Source organism: Platalea leucorodia (assembly GCF_965183815.1).
Source record: "Platalea leucorodia genome assembly, chromosome: 4".
NCBI lineage: Eukaryota > Metazoa > Chordata > Aves > Pelecaniformes > Threskiornithidae > Platalea > Platalea leucorodia.
In genome coordinates this window covers 95,018,657-95,035,446 of record NC_138826.1, presented here as the reverse complement: position 1 = coordinate 95,035,446, position 16,790 = coordinate 95,018,657, and the positions used below count along the sequence as shown (strand labels likewise).

Below are 16,790 nucleotides of genomic sequence, written 5' to 3'. Positions count from 1 at the left end.
CACCATTTCTAATCAGTTAAGCTAATCATCCTTATCCCCCTTCCACAGCCCCTTCGTCCCCAAGGACAGATAAAAGTCATCTTCTTTTGAGACACTACTCGGTTAGCCATTTCAATAGACAAGAGGTCCCATGACCCAAAATGCGTTATTTTGACAATTTTCAAGCTGTTTTGAAAATACAAAAGACAAAATCTAATAAGTGGATGTTTGCAGAAAGATCCAAATTCTTACATTATTTAAAAAAAAAAAAAATCTGTCTGCCACTTAATGTCATTTTCTCTATAATCAGAGCCACATTATATATACTCTAAAACTAGCATTTGGCTTGCTAGCCTAAGGTAGGTCCTCAAAGTACGAAAAAAAAAAAAACCCAAACCAACACAGAAAACCCCACCCACAAACCCCTGTGGTTTTTCTAACAATAACAGGAAGGTGTTCTACAAGGTGGTTTTTATTCTTCTCTCTTTTGATAACATGGCTACATAGCCTCATCTGTCTGGCCCAGAGCCATGCAGCCACCAAAGCTGTTTTCTGCTTCCTGAGCTGGTGCTTTAAGATACCAAACTCTGACAAAAGCGCAACTCTTGCTCAGGGTTTGAAAACTAATCGGCCTGATCTAAATTAGGAGCTTAGTTAACACTACCTAGCTTCTCAGCACTGATCAGACTCAGATGGAAACCTGAAGCCATGCTGCTCGGAGTAGGTGAGGTTGGGCACGAACAGGAGCAAATCCCTCGGCGTTCAAAGATCAAAAAGGGACTTATCTGACAAGTTTTGGCCTTTTTCCAGAATGAGGCAGCTGCATCAGGGGGTGCTGCAGACAACTATTTTGGATTTAAGCAAGCAGAACAGGTACTCATGCTATCTAACTTAATGGTTATCTAATACTAGTGTTCTGAATTTCTCACCTAGAGATGCTTCATTATCTTGCCAACAAAGAATAGAAACTTCAAATTATTCAGGAGACCAAACTGCAAAAATCCTACTCCTCCAAAGTCCCTCCAAGTCCTGTGTTAGGCACTAGGTGCTTTCTTCTTTACCCTGACTCTAAGCCAAAACCTATAAGCGCTGCTGATCAATAGAAGTTCAAACAGTTAAGAAAACTGTTAACGGAAGATGATTTAAGGTATGGAATTCTAGATGCCAATTCTGCACAGACACAGGGTCATTTTTATCTATTTCTTTTCCAATGTCACCTGCCTCAAGTGACTTTATGCTTGGAACAAAAGAGCACGGAGGAATACCACTGGGTCAGTTGTAATAGTCTGGACCGCGCTACTGCTTCATGCTGACAAAAGCAAATCCTACAGGGAAAGCAGTGCGGCAGAAGCAGCAGAGTAGAAAGATATATCAATGTGCTTCAGCTACTGGAACTCTTGAAAAAGTACTGTATTAGGTCAGAACAAAGGTCAGTTTTGTTTTTATTCTTTCTGACAAGACACCAGTAGCAAATATGAAACAGTAAAGTGTATAAGAATAAAACATTCCTAGACTGTTAAAATGCCTGTATATTTTACAGTTAGAGGTAGCCAGTAATTTAGGATATTTCTGAGTGGAGACTCTATTTAAACTAACATTTTTAAATATCACATTCCACATATAAGTCTAATCCTTTTGACCCTATGACCCTGAAAAAAGTCTCATAGCAGTAAGTTCCACTACTACATTACACAGTGTAATGAAATAAAAGTTTGAAACTTGCTGCCTGATCACTTCGTTGAAATCTTAATTCTTATAAGCTATCAAACATTCCCAAATCAAACTCATGGACAATGTCAAACCTGTCCTCCGTCACATTTTAGTTTTCTATCTTTTTTTAAAAACAGTATTGAACATCATATTGGAGAAGACAACAAACCCTGATTTTAAGTAGTGGCATAATATTTTTGTTTGTTTTGCTCTCCATTTCTTTGTTTTTTTACTGCCATTGAGCCCTATCCTAGCATTTGCAGAGAAGCATGCTGGCAGCAAGATTTTCTTCCTTAGCAGAGTTTAGAACTCCTCAGTCTTCACTATTATGCACGTGATATACAGTGATTTGCATTTATTACCACTAAGTTACACCTGGAACTTTAGACTTGCCTATTCAGTATCAAGAGATCTTTCCAATATTCAGTAAAGGAAGCTTCAGATTCAATATATAGTACTTTCAGCAAAGTCTTAAAAACATTCTTTAGATTACTGAGTCCAAGACCTTCCTATGTATAAAGTACAATATTTCTTCCCATTCTATGGCTTGAGTAGTTTGCACAGAAAACTCTTTTACTTTATTACCTTGTTCTTGTTTCTGAGTTCTTGTGAATGTAGCAACAGAAGACCCCAGAAGGACCTTCTGAATGTGACTGCTTTCTATTAGCTTAGGGGTGTGCGTGTGTCTTTGCTTTGCACCCAGTTATATATTTGAATGTAAATTGGTATTAATTAAGAATATGTAATGGTATATTTGGACTTGCATATTCTATATTTGGAAGAAAACCAAGTCCTGATGAGCAACAGCAAGAGCTGAAAATAGAAACAGAGGCCAGCTGGTCTCTTCTTCCAAGTGTGAAAGTGTGAATGTGTTTTATATTGTGCCTCCTAAAAATGAAAAGTTTGACTACACAAAGTAGTCACCACCATCACCATGTGTCTTGTGGTTTTGAGAATGATCACTGCTGCAGGGCTTTGTACTGTTCTCCTAATGTGTCTATGAGGCTTCTTAGGAAAACATGACTAGAACCCTACAGAGATTTAAGGATGATTTAAAAGATCTGAACAGCTTTAAAAGATCTGAAGAGCTTTAGGTACAAAATAGGTGCCAACACAATTTGCTTAGAGACCATGACAGTTCCAAGTATATATGAAACCTGATTTTTAAGCATGTAGGAAACTTTGTCTCTTTTGGATTTTGCCAGCAGGTTCAGATGCCTGAAAAGACAGGACTGTGACCCATGTCAGATACAAGTATATTTAAAAACCCGTGCATAACCATAATTACCACGTTAGGCACCCAAACTGCAGTCAGGAGAAAGAGTGCAGTATAAGCCCTTATTACAGCAAGAGACTTTCAATATCAGATTAGAGCATATTAAAAAATATGCGCATTCTCATTTTTTAAATATACGGCCATTCTCATTTTAATGCAAGAGCAACAGAACTATCACTCTTAAAAAAAATACTAAGTATGTTTCAAGACTGAACTAATCACCACATCACTTTTAACTTGCATCTCCTACGAAGCCTACATTGTATACAGGCTATATAATACTATGGTGTACAGCAAGTTACTAAAACTGTGCATAAGACAGAAGATCAACATCCTAATATCCTTTAGGAAAACAGACCGATGTATTGTTTAGTCTAAAATGATTTCACAGACCAAGCTGATGTGACAGTAATTTATTATATTACTGCATGAAGAGTTAAAAGACTAGTACAATGCTTAAGGCTGAAATTCAGCCCTGTGCAGAGGAACTAGTGCAAGATTCATATACTACTAAAGTACTACTAAAGCACTGCTTCCAAACAGGCAATAAACAGACCAATACATAAAGCATCGGTGGTGCTAACAGTGATCCTAAGAGGAACTCCTCTTAGGAAAAAAATCTCGGGAAATTCTCTTACGAAAGATTTTATTTCCAGGGTTTGGGTCTAGATAATAACTGCAAGAAGCATTCTCCCAGATATTTTTCTGGATTTAAGTGTAGAAACACATAGTTTTCTTAAGAAGCTGCCTTGAAAGGTGAAGTTTTGAGAGACAGATATCAAAAGATGGGAGGTTCGGGGGGCAGGGTAGAACTACAACATGATGTTCAATAAGTGTCTTCAACACCAAGACAAACCTGTTTTACAGATCACTTTGTAGCACTTTACAAAATGTACAATATATATATTATATATGCATATAAACCAGTATGATTTCAATCGCTAAGTTCTTCCTCATCACTGAAATAAGCACTTTTCTTAATCCGTGGACGTTTTGAATCATCTGAAATTGAAGATTCTCCTGCAGTCTGCGTCCATCTTTGTTGTTCTTCCTCAATTTTGGCTTGCTACAGTGAAAGAAGGAAAAGTATTAGCTAGTATTAAGAAAAATTAAGATGCATTACAAATAATAATGCTAATCATTAATATGCATTGAATTATTTAGTAAGTTAAAGAATTCAAAGGGTTTATCTCCATTTCCAGATAAACTGTGCAATGAATGCACTAGAAAACATTTCTGAAAGTAGTTCTCACATGCAAAAAGTAAGTCTTCTGCACCAATGCAGGCCACACGGAGCACCCTCTGTTTTCAAAGAGAGGAACTTTGCCCATGGCAAACTTACAGAACTATAGAGCAACTGAGATCTGAAGCAAAGAATGCATCGCGTTTTAAATTGACATTATTGAATCAGCTTTGTTCCGCTAACAAGTATTCCATCTGTTGCCTTTTGCAATCATTCATTCAGGGGTGTAAAGGTTATTCAACTAAAGGTTTAAATAGATGCTTCCTATTTTTACTGGGAAATATGCTATCCCAGTTAAAAGCTTTGGATGGTGATAGAAATGGGAATGTTTCCTGGCTTGTTTACATTTATAGGTTTTACTTCCAGTCGTGGAGTTTTCTGGGGGTGGGGGGGATAATTGTACATATTTGCATCATTTTTTTGGACTACCTCATGTAAAAGTTTTGCACTTATTACAGTCATATTCAGGGCAAAGTTATCTTAAAAAATCTTGAGGGTTTTTTCTGGGGGGGGACAGGGGCACACAGGGAACAGCTAAGGACAAGGGAGCCAAGAAATTTGAACATCAGGTCAGGCTTGCTCTGTGTAGTGAAGCAAAAGCCTGTAAAGAAGTATTAAAGAAGACAGTAATACAGCTGTCGGACTATCCATCTACGTAACAAAAAAGGCATTAAATACGTTTTGAGAGAAGAGTTCTATTAGAGACCGCAATGGACTGTATTAGGCAAAGGAAGTGTTCCAGAAATAGACATTGTTCAAGAATATTCTAGTGAGTGAGGGCAGAGGAGGTACCTGGTCATTTACACATGACTCTCTTTCTGGCTGCTCAGTTAACAGAGTAAAGAGGGATTTGTGGACCAAAAACCTAATAGAGCATCACAGAAGAGATGACAGGGAACTAAGCAGCAAAGGAGCTTGAAGGAAAGAAAAAATTGCAATGCACAAACACAGCAATAGTGAAACAGTAAAAAACAAAAAACCCAAACAAACGAACAAAAAAACCCTGACTGAACATGCCTGCAATATGAAGAAACCAACTAGTCACCAGCTACTGCCAGGCGAGAGTGCCCTGAGTGCTACAGAGCGGACAGACCTACGGGTGTATCTCAAAGCTTTTGAAAAGCAGCTAAAAAAAGGAAGTAGAGTTGCATTTAAATAATAATAAATAATGAACATGCAGTGCTTCAATTTTGTACCTGAAAAGCTATGGCTTGGCTGAGGCTATCTAGAGCAGGGTCTTCTCCTTCCTCGTCGCTGTCTTCTTCCTCCTCACTTCATTGTGCAGAGAGAGAAAAATATTTTAAGTGTTCAGTATGAAAAAGCTTCCTAAAAGAAGTAGTAACATGTGAATAAATATACATACATTTCTTCTGGCTCAACTATTTTCTTTCTCTTCTTCTTTTCTTTTTTTTTTGGTGGCTCCCGCTCTCCTAGCATATTTTTAGGACAAGCATAACTTAAATGTCCTGCTTCCTTGGAGAAAAAGAAATATTGCTTAACAGAAACCATTACAAACAACTATATGTTGAAACATATCATGAGGTAAGTTAATATAAGACAGTTCACGGGGAAAAAAAATGGAAGCAATTAGTAAGATAAATGGAATGCTGAATTAGCACACAGAAGACAACCTCTTCTCTATAAGCTTGCCACAGATATGCATATTTAACTGCAAATTGAGAACAAGCTATGAGCAAAGTAGATTTTCTTTGGCTGCTGCAATAGCTGAATATACTACAGCATGGTTTATGTTCAAGTCAAGCTATAAACCTCAGCATTAACAGTTTAAGAAACAGGAGTGAGTCAACATTTTTGCTCTAAAAAGTGTTATGAATATAAATCAAGTTTGTATTTGACATTAAATACTATTCAAATCTCAATCTCCTATGTTACTATGTTTAGGAAAAGTGAGGCATTACCTACAACTTAACACACGCTTCTGTTTAAAAACAGTTGTTTCCAGTATTTATTTTGCTGCCAACTATATCATGAACCTCCAAAGATATAGCAAAAGCAGGTATTTTGAAGCAAAGATTAGGAGGTTTTCCTTCTCAAAGAGCAGTATACTGATACTCAGATCTGTTTGCTCATCAGCATGTTAAGCAGCAAGTATAGGTACATATTTTCCCCCATCCCCAAAATCCCAAATAAAAGACAAAAGGGGTACTGTCATTCTTGAAAATGGTACAACTGCTATGCAAGTTGATAATATCAACAGAAAAAAATCAATTTAACAGCACAGGCAGGATTAGCAGTGGCCAAACTGAAGAAACGAGCTAAGAGTCAAAAGATGGAATATATTAGTTCATTTTTGGTTTTACTCACCCCACATTCGTAACACTTAGATTTATCAAAGTAGTTACGTCTGCGAATGAATTCTGCTGCTCTTCCATTATCAATGGCAATACTTGCTTTTATTACTCTTCCAAACAACTACAGCAAATTGGAAAAAAAGGTAAATATTTTGGGACTGTAAACCCAACCCTCCTGCTATAACAACTTTCCACAATTTACCTGTTTGTTATTAAGTGCCCGAGAACAGTTTTGTGCAGATTCTTTATCCAAAAACAAAATAAAGGCAACTCCTTTGCTCTTCCTGGTGTCTTTGTCTTTCATAATAGTAACTCTGAAAACATATAACCACGTTACTGATACACTAAAATGACTTCAGAGACATTTTTTCCTTAAAGATCTCAGTGGGACCTTAGCTTTGTTACATAGCAAAAAGGAAAAAGTATATTTAACAATAGAAAGGCTCACTAAACTGAAATTCAAAGGAACAGCTAACCTGACCATGTGCTTACAGGTAGAGCGGAGATGATTTAAAAAAAAGCACGTGGGTTCTTTCTGGGTCCAGTATTATTCTTTATTCCCTTGGATGACTTGAAGAACAGAGAACAAACTCTTTAGATTTGCAGGCAATGTAATTGGAGGGAACTACACACACTGTAGCTGAAATTAAAATTCAGGAGTAATCTTGACCATTGCTGTCATTGCTGAAAAACACAGTGTATTGAACTGCATCCAAACTGAGAATTTTATGTTTCTGTAGGACTAACTAGCTAAACAGGTTCAAGATAGGAAATGATAAGTATATGCAGTATTGTTCTACAAATATCTCCAGCTGGAATCCAAGCAGGTCATGGACGTATGTGTTATTTTACATGACATACAAAGCCAAATCTTCAGTCTAACATTGGAATCAACAGCTCCGGTAGCACATCGAGAAATTCAAGAAAGATTTAGATGCAGTAAAAACAGACAAAGAAAGACAAGAGGTGAAGGCAGGGAGGAACCCATACAACCTCAATTCTTTTAATCTTAACGTCAACTGGTTTTAGCCAAACAAAACCCCACCAAAAAACAGTGGGAAACAGGATGCCAGTCTGCCTGTGCATAAAAACAAAAGAACATGCTAAAAAGTAGGGAATAAACTCCTTCCTGTGTCCTCCATGGGCAGAACAAGGTTCAGCCACAAGGCAAACCAAAATTGTAAGAAGTAATAGGACATTTAAAAAAAAAACAAAAACAACAAAACACTGAACAAACCCCACTTCAACACAGAAGGCCTACCAGAGAACCTGTATCAGTAACAGATGACCTACATAGTAAAAAGTGTATAAAATAAAAGCTCAGTAAAGAAAGCGCAATTTTACCCCAAATAAATGCACAGAAAGATTAAGCTTAGAACACTTTTTCTACCAAAGCCTCTTGGACAAGGATGTGTCCAACTGAATGCACCAAGCTGAAGTGTCAATAAAACTGACTTCAGAACAATTCTATTAATTCTTTTGCCAAGTTACTCTTCCAAGAGTTCCAATGGAACCCTAATATGACTGTCAGGCTTCTAATTGGGATATTGAATGTACCAGTTAATAACACAAGCATAGAAAGAAACAAGTGTGACAAATCTTTAAAAAGTCAGCAACTTCTTGGAGCCCTAGAAAGCCTGATTTCTCACTGAACAAACTGAGTTGAGATCATAATAGTCAGGATATATTGGGGTGAGAAATGCAGTACGGAAGAAAAGTCAGCATGATTTTGCTGACTCAAGACACACTTCAAAAAGAAGTCTATTAAAGCTTATTTAATTAAGTTAAAGCTGACCTAGATGACATCACAAAGCTTTCTGCAAAGTGTGTTAAAGTCCCTGAACAAAGACTCTACAGAAATCAAGGTAATATTTGAAAAGATTTTTCTTGAGAATTAATAACTAGTTACAAAAAGGAAAACTGATCCTTGTTAGCCTCAGTTTCACGGTGAAATGGGAGTATCAGTAGAATCCCACAGTATCTGCACTGTTTATAGTCAGGTCAGCTTGTAAAGGGGTGAACAGGAAACAAATTTTGCTAGATAAAAAAAAAAAATCACGGTAGCATTTTACACATAGTATTCTGTGACGCTTTGCATTTGGTTTAACTTCTGGCAGCAACTAGACAAAATGACAGGAAAAATTAGGTATCTATAAGTGATTTTTTGGCAAAACAATATATAGGTGGGAGAAAACAGTAACTATGCAGGTAGAATTGCAAGTTCTAAATTAGCTACTTTCACACAGGACACAGCACAGGATTTCTTCTGCATAGGCATCTGAAAACACCATTTCTGTTGTCTATGACAGTCAAAAATAAAGCAAATAAAACACTAGAAACTATTAATAAAGCAAAGAGGGAATGCTGCTATGACACCTTTAAAATAAGCAATGCATCATATAGCCAATAGTTCATACGATTGTCATCCTCCTATCGAACAAGTTCAAAAGCCAAGACCCCTACCCCCAAACACACAGAGTACAGGTACATTACCAAATGATAGCAGGGAGGTCCAAAGTGTCAAATTTCTGGAGAACAGGCCCATCAATGGATATTAAACACCAGCATTACTATGACCTTTGCTCACGATTTTTCTAAATCAGTAGTTCAGCAATCAACTAAAACAGACACCCCACCCTGGAAACAATAGAGACTGTAGGTGCCCAGTTGTATTGGTCACTGCATGTCTGCCAGAGCACTACATAAGGGTTTTCCTCAGTCAATTTAAAAAATATGCTTTTCTAAAATTGTAGTTTGGCTTTTCCTGCTATTTGTCACCTGAAACACACTCCTGGGACTTCAAGTTTTAATTTAGCTCTGTATCTCACAGATGATTGCCGCAGCTACTAAAAGTTAGAGTAGATATTTGCTGACGTAGGGTTGAAAACGGAAGTCTTGCGTCTCATTATTCTGACCAGTTAAAAAATAAAGAAGCAAAACAAAACTGCAAGTTCCTTACTGTGGCATTTATTTCTATCATTTGAACACAGAGGCAGGTATTCACAAGTATTTTTCATGAATACCCCACATATTACAAGCTATTACTATGCAGCCTTATGTCTAATCTTAAAGATAATATTAAGCAGTCACAATAACAAGTCTCTCTAGAACCACAAATAGAGGAATTGTACATTGCGATTGTGGGAACTGTTTGTGGGAACTGTGACATCTAGTTCACCTAAGTAGAAGCTCCCACTTTAACACTTATCCACTTGTGTCCCAGGCAGTGTTCAGGGGAAGGGGAACAGCACTTAGTGGAAGAATATTGTTTCAACTATTTCGGAGGCAAGACCATGGTATATGACAACATTCTACTTGCTCTTAAGAAGGGGTTAGCAAAACCTGTCCCCAACACAAATATTCTTACATTATGTGTGTAACTGCAAGAACTTCCAGTTGTTATATTAAATTTATACTTTATTAAAAAGGAACAGGACTTCAATACAGTTCCACATTCATACTTAAATTATAAAAAAGCACAAGACGTTCAAGTGAAGCAAAGACATTAAATATTTAAAATGAAAGCTACAAAAACAGCAGGCCATATCAGGTCACTTACTTGACAACTTTCCCATACTTTGAAAATATCTGAAATATGAAAGAAAATAAAAAGATTTAACAATAGACAATTGCGTGTCATTAGTAATAAACTTATCAAGACAAACATTTCTAAGTAAGCGATATATATCAGTATTGTATTTACACTCAAAATTGTTATGAACAAGTCTAATCTGCACAATGCAGCTCTTAAAAACTTACCCTGTATAGATCGTTGTTTGTCAAAGCAAAGGGCAAATTGGACACATACACTGTGCTTTTGCTTGGTGCCAACCCACCGCTCATTTTTCTGATGAGAGGAGAAAGAGAGAAGAGTTAAACTGTATTCAACAGAGCAATCAATTATAAAACAGTTGCAAGACTTTTTAAAAGTTGTTTTTCAAACCTAGCCCAGACAGTCATGATAAAGTTACAGGAAAGCATAGCTTTCATTTCCCTTTCATCATTTTACATGAAATTAGTGTTTGCCTTCATGTGCTACAAAAGACATACATTCCTTCCCCCCCCAGGATCCAAAGCGTATTTTTGCTGTATGCAAGTGAATTTGTGAGTCATGAAAACACAGACAAGTTAGTGTACTTAAAATAAGCCTCTGCTGATTTGTGCAGTAAAGAAATGTTTAGGTCCAGAAACAAACAAGCAATCTCCATTTATTAAACAGTCTGGCCAATATGTGAAATTAATGACCTTTGTTCAAGTAGCTGCATGTTCTGATTCTTTATACAAGTTTCAGTTCAGCTGCATTCAACATAGAATAAACCACATTCAGTTAAGGGGGGGGGGGGGGGGGGGAAGCTTCCCTAAAGCAGAGTCCAAATTATTGAGTGGGGGCAAGATACTGCATTGGCTTTAACATGTATCTCAGCTGCTAAAGCAAGCAAGTATTTCCTCTTGTATCCATTGCTCAGGCTTCTACACTGCTCTGGAACTGCAAGTGTCCAGAGCTGATTACACACAGCATCTCCCCTTCCACCTCCTGATTAAACAGCTCTATACTGGCAGGAACCAGGGAAATCTCAAAGCCGTTTTAATTTCCACTCTCTTTTAAGCTCTTCAAACTAAGTAGCAAAAGTGCAAAACACTTCTTCCCTCTCATCAATTCTGTAGGCATAGCACAGTCAAACAGCCAAGTGAGTACAATTTCAGATCAGAATAAAGCACAACCATTATGAGAGGACACGCCAAATAGTTCAGCAAAAATGTCCTCCACGCAGTCCAATCACTACCTCCTTATAGTTTCCTGCAGCCTTATTCCTGCTTCTTGACACCTCTAGCTGATTCCTAACTGAGGATCAAGCCATTTCTTCAGCAAGACCAACTCATTTTAAAAATGCAGACAAAAGCTGATGAGGGGATGAAAGAAACTAAAGTATTCAAAATCAGCATCTGTCATAGCGCATGTAGTTTCTTAGGAGACTTTTCGGGTAGTGAGTCTGAGCAGATTGCTTGGCCAAGTGCCAACAAAGTAACTGATATCACACTCTAATGCAGCTGTGGTTATTTTCTGGCATTTCATGATTCAGTAATCTGACGACCTGACATTCCCAGTAGACACTGATTATCCAAGTGTTTTGCTTCTTGTTCCCGACCTGCTTACTGTATCACAATTCACTTGAGTGGCAGTTTCTAAGTGATTGAATTTTGAGTTCTTCCATGTTCAGAGACTGTTTTTTGGCATGAGCAGAAATGGCAACATAAAGGTTAAGCAAATGAAAACAGAATAAATTTCCAATAAAGGCCACACATTGCATCTGGTGTTACACAGACTGGATTCATTATCCCAAATTCCTTGCTTCTTGGCATTAGTATCCTTGACAAGCCTAACCAGACTGACTTGGCAACATGCCACGCACATAGATGGTCCAAAGTGCAGTTATCCAGATGTACAGTGGATACAAAGGATACGGCAAGAGCTACCTTAGCGCTGCATTATGGTATGTTGCCAATGCCAATATATTGCAACAGCAGAGAAGAAGACAGCAGAGGTGAACCCCAGGTGGCTGTAGATAGCAATTTAACTCTGCCTAAAAGACAAGAGAAGCTAGAGCACCTTGTAACAGGAGGCCAACCAGGTCAGTGAGAATGGCATGACTGGAGAGCAGTCAGCTTCCGTATTCCACAATACTACAGCGCAAACCTCCAAAGAGAAGATATGTCATGTGAAGATTACTACAGGCCTAATAGCTCAGTCAATAGGAAATTATTAATGAATGCAAGCTACAGAACTGCCCTTTTCAGGTGTACACTACTTTTTCCAGACTTGCACCCTGGAGCGCTGGCTGCCAGACAGCTGAGGTTGAGCTTTGTTTCCAGTCCTCTGGACAAATCTAAGTGAAACAGTCTTGCTGTTCCGACTGCCCAAATATTCTTAGCAATCTGTATTGTTTAGGACTATTGTGCCAGGATTTCTTACTTTTGATGTCTGACTCGCCAGACAGGCACAATTTTAATAAAAGAGGAAGTACAGTAACTGTAAGGCTATCGCCATGCTCATGTTCAAGATGGCAAAGTTCAAATTTGCCACTCCAGGAAAGAATATTTCCCCAGATCTGCAGGACTTCCTCTTCTAAATACTAAGGTGTCATTGGGATGGTTTACAAATATCTTACTTAAGCCAGCAGATCCACTGACGGGTTTGCAGAATGGCAACATTTTGGCCAGTCATCTTATCTACTTAAAAGCCTCGTTGTCCTTACTAAGTCTTCTGCAGAGCATTCAAACATGACATTTTACCAAAAGCAACCTCTCAAAAAGCTTCAGCATGTTAAAATGCAGATTTCTGGTCATCTGTTGTGAATACAGTGGTATAAATGCAGTTTTAGATTCAACTACTGGCACAATTCTTCCCACCCTCATAAACCTTAACAAAACATCACACGTGTCAATTTTAATCCTGCCTTAACAAATCCATTAGTCCTTTTTTTTTTTTTTTAAACCACCATGAAGCCCCTGTGGGGATACCAAGTGCCAACACCATATGAATAGTTTTTTCCTCCTCCCTTCATTTATGGATACCAGCCTTGCCATAGAGCTTCACATTTACTGGTCTGATGTTTTCCAGCTAGGTGGGGGGACAGGAGAGTAAAAAAAAAAGCCAATTGCAGCTTTAAGCTACCACTCTAGATGAGATACATCTCATCTGGAGGCTCATCATTACAAGGCTCAGAGTCCTTTTACTTCAGGAATTTTCTAACTTCATAGAACTGTCCAATACAAGTTTAACATTTTTCACCACATTCTTTCTCCTCGATCACCAGTCTCTCTGCTTTACAGGTTTTCACTTCACAGGCTGACACACACAAAAAAAAACCCAACAAAAAACCCAAACCTCCAAACCATCTGAGCTTTCTACTTGCTGCAGGAGACTCATCTGAGTCTCATGTAAAACCTGGCTTCTATATCCTGCTAGCTCTCCCCAACAAATCAAAACATTTCTGTTTTATACAGGATGCTTTTTTGGGGCTTCCCTGATCTTCAATGTATTACCTGGTTACTCAACTCCAAAGCATCAGCTGCAAGTCAGTACATTATCTCCACGGGGTTGAGCACAACTCCCATTAATGTAATAGGCTCTCTGTAATATTAATACATTTTTCATTTATCATTTTCACATATTAACTTTCAGGATGGGGCTGTCTCTCATTACTATGACTTCTTGAATTCAATCTTTTTTGTCTTTTCCAACAACTCTAACTAAAAGAGGCCATTCTTTGACAAGAGCCATCTGTCAGTAATGATTAAGTCTCCTGCAAAATATACTGGGTACACGAGTATGTTTTGCTTGAATCCAATATGCTTAATGCAGCATCTGTCACTCATGTTGAGAACATCACAAGAAAAGACAATGATTCATTTCAGTAATTGGCTTTTCTACTCTGTCCCAGAACACATAAGGACACCACCAAAATAGATAGGATGTGTCTGAAGCATCAAGTGGTCTGTGAATTTACTGATATTTTCATGACTTAACATCAGCATTTCAACTTAAGCACAAACTTTTTTGTTTGTTTTTAAGTGCACAGCAGCAAGGTCAGATTTGCGACTTAATCAATTAGGTATGTATAAATGATTTGTGGGTAAGTTACTCCAGATATGCTTATTCAGGCCAACTAATTTGAGTTCTTCTATTTTGATCCTTAAAACACCATATTTTATTTCCGATTTAATGGTTTAGACCCAAATCAACAAACCATTAGTTGTGGGAGGAGCTTGGCTCAAGCTTATATTCAAAAGTCTGTGGTGAAGGAGGAACCAAACACATGTTCTCCTTGGTCCCAGACAAGGGTATTAACCACTTGCTACACTTCTTTCCTATACAAGAGGCATGTAACAAACTATCAGAGCAGAATCTGTTTTATCTGTACATAGTCACTTAAATATTACAAGGCAAATATTAAATAGGATCAGAATTAGGTAAATAAAGTTGACACTAGCAAAAGAAAGAGTGCCAGAACCTTTCAATCTGCCCAAACCAAAGATGTACACAAACTTTGGGACAATAAGACTGGGCAACCAGGCTGCCAGCAGGAACTACATGAAGAGCTTTAACAAGAGTTTCTTTTTAAATGCATTTCCGGCATAGTCAAGAAGTGAGAAGAGTCACTTGGTTCAGTCACGTCTATTCTCACCCAGAACTTCACCCGGGAGGGGCAGCTCCGGGTAACTCACTCAGGGATGCCCTGTCCTTCTAAAAACCACAGCTGAGACAAGCAATTCCATTTCAGAGTTCAGTACGTGCAAATCAATATTAAGGCAAGAGAACTACACACTACTCAGAAACTTCCACAGGTTGTATTAAAGCCTTTCGCTGGAAATAACATCACCTTGCGGTTCCCCTACCGCAGCGCGGCCCCCGCCAGCTGCGGATTTCGCTTCGCCCAGCTGCTGCGCGCTGACAAATCGCCGCTTCCCCGCCTACAACCGCAAAAGCCAGAAGCGAGGCGAGCAGCCTCCCCCCCGGCTGTAAACAACCGCTCCCGCCACCACCGACCCGCGGCGGAGGCGGAGGGCCGCGGCTCACCCGCGCACCTGCTCCCGCGCCTGTTCCCCTCAAGGGGAGGCGGCCCCCGGCCCCGCAGCGGCCTACCCAGCCGCCCCGGCCTACCCGTCACGGCGGGGCTCAGCCCGCACGGGCGCCCATGGTGCGACGCGACACCGGACGACGCGCAGGCCGCGGCGGGACGGGACGGGACGGGACGCAGCCCTCCCGCGCCGCCGCCGCTCTAAGCGCCCTCCCGGCACGGCGTCGCTCTTCTGCCGACGCGCGGCGACCGGCGCGGTCCCCGTCCAATAGACGGCGGCGATGGTGGAAGGAAGGCGGGTGTTTCCGTTGGCGTCTGGCGAGCGCCGGAAGCGGCGAGAGGAGGTGCGGCGCTGGCCCGGGGAGCCGCCTGCTGCGCCGCGGGAGCGAGAGGGGGAGGCGGGTGAGCGGCGGCGGGCCCGGGCCCGGGCTGGGGGCGCGGGCGGCGGCCTGTGCCCGCGGGGGCTGGTGCGGAGCCGGTTTTCTCGCCTCCCTCTTCGGCGGAGCGAACGTGACACTTCATCCTGTCAGAGCCGATCGCGTGGCCCTCGGCTTCGGCCCGCGGGCTCCGGCGGCGGCGGTTTGCCGTTCGGCTCCCTTGTGAGGCGGGCGGCGTTGCGGGGCGCGGGAAGGGGCCGGCCTTCCCTCCCGGCTGCGCCCCGCCGGCTTGGGCGCTGCGGTCCCCTGCGCGGGTGGTCGCTGAAGCGTCTGGGAGGCCCGTCCTGGGAGGCGGCAGCCCGGGGGCTTCGGGAGCCGGCGTCCCTCCCCCAGCGCCTGCGGGGGGCCCCTGTCGTGGGACGGGGTCCTTTCGTTCCTCGGGCTCCTCAGAAGTCGGGGGGGAGTGGAAGTGGCGGGACAGGAGGGGTGGAAGGATAGCCTCCTCCGGGCAGGCCGCCGCCGTGTCGGCACCGAGGATGACTTTTGTAAACCTTACCTTTTAATCTCTTTAAAACCCGTGCGTGACAGAAGATTCTGATTTTCAGTTTAGTTTGCGTTTTTGTGATGAAGGGAAGGTTACTACTCCTTCTGCATACTTTACGAGAGTCATTTTAAACTCTAATAACTCGTTGGAGGCTGTATAAATCCCATTGTAGACACTATCAGTGAGGCTTCTTGTGGGTATGGTGGTGCAGAACCAGTACCTTTATGTTTCTAGAGGGATAAATAAGACATAAGTGTGTCAGCTGATTTCCTTAAAAGTGCTAGAATAAATCTTTACACATAGCCAGACAATAGGGTGTCCTGTAATATATTTAAAATCTTTGTTAGTATTTGAACACTTTAAGTCTACTCTCCATGGTTCTTTGTTCTCACTCATACTGCTTAAGTAGGCTCTTTACCATGCATTAGAGGTTTTCCTGGATAATCTTGTAATAATTCTTTGTCTGAGGTGTCTGGGACTTCAAAGGAACAAAGACTGTGTCAGAAATACACAAAAAGACGTGGAAACCCACAGAATCTGTACAAGCAATGAGTAGGGTTTGATGCACTGATTTTCCCTGGGTGAAATATTCAGAGTTGGTTGGTACTTTCAAGTGTAAATGTTGAAAGCATTGAAGTTTTGACCTGTCATGACAACAGTATGGTGAGCTGACATATTTTGTTGTCAAAATGTTTGTGTTGCAAGAGGGAAAGTCACGGTAGAAGCGGTGATCCATACAGTTGTTTGCATTGACATTGCTAGCGTAGCAG

General features: G+C 40.5%; 2 protein-coding genes across 3 annotated transcripts in view; one reads left to right on the top strand and one right to left on the bottom strand.

Moving 5' to 3' along the window:
* Positions 1 to 3,363: 3,363 nt before the first annotated feature.
* ZCRB1 (zinc finger CCHC-type and RNA binding motif containing 1) lies at positions 3,364 to 15,350 on the bottom strand. The gene is made up of 8 exons (XM_082309785.1): positions 15,183 to 15,350; positions 10,280 to 10,367; positions 10,080 to 10,108; positions 6,723 to 6,834; positions 6,534 to 6,641; positions 5,572 to 5,681; positions 5,405 to 5,480; positions 3,364 to 4,031 (listed from the first exon to the last, which is right to left on the bottom strand). Exons 2-8 carry the CDS (start codon positions 10,361 to 10,363, stop codon positions 3,900 to 3,902), a joined length of 651 nt encoding a protein of 216 aa, XP_082165911.1. The 5' UTR covers positions 10,364 to 10,367; positions 15,183 to 15,350; the 3' UTR covers positions 3,364 to 3,899.
* Positions 15,351 to 15,424: 74 nt separating this feature from the next.
* The window catches only part of PPHLN1 (periphilin 1), a 73,085-nt gene continuing 71,719 nt past the window's right edge, over positions 15,425 to 16,790 (top strand). For both annotated transcript variants that reach the window (XM_082309784.1, XM_082309783.1), the window contains exon 1: positions 15,425 to 15,501. The gene's annotated coding sequence lies outside the window, so the exon portion shown is untranslated. The remainder of the gene's footprint in view (positions 15,502 to 16,790) is intronic.

Coding starts and splice junctions, on each gene's coding strand:
- ZCRB1 (XM_082309785.1), bottom strand. CDS start 10,363: ATGAGCGGTGGGTTGGCACCAAGCAAAAGCACAGTGTATGTGTCCAAT. Junction 10,109..10,279: donor CAAACAACGATCTATACAGG/GTAAGTTTTTAA, acceptor TTCATATTTCAG/ATATTTTCAAAGTATGGGAA. Junction 5,481..5,571: donor ATAGTTGAGCCAGAAGAAAT/GTATGTATATTT, acceptor TGCACAATGAAG/TGAGGAGGAAGAAGACAGCG.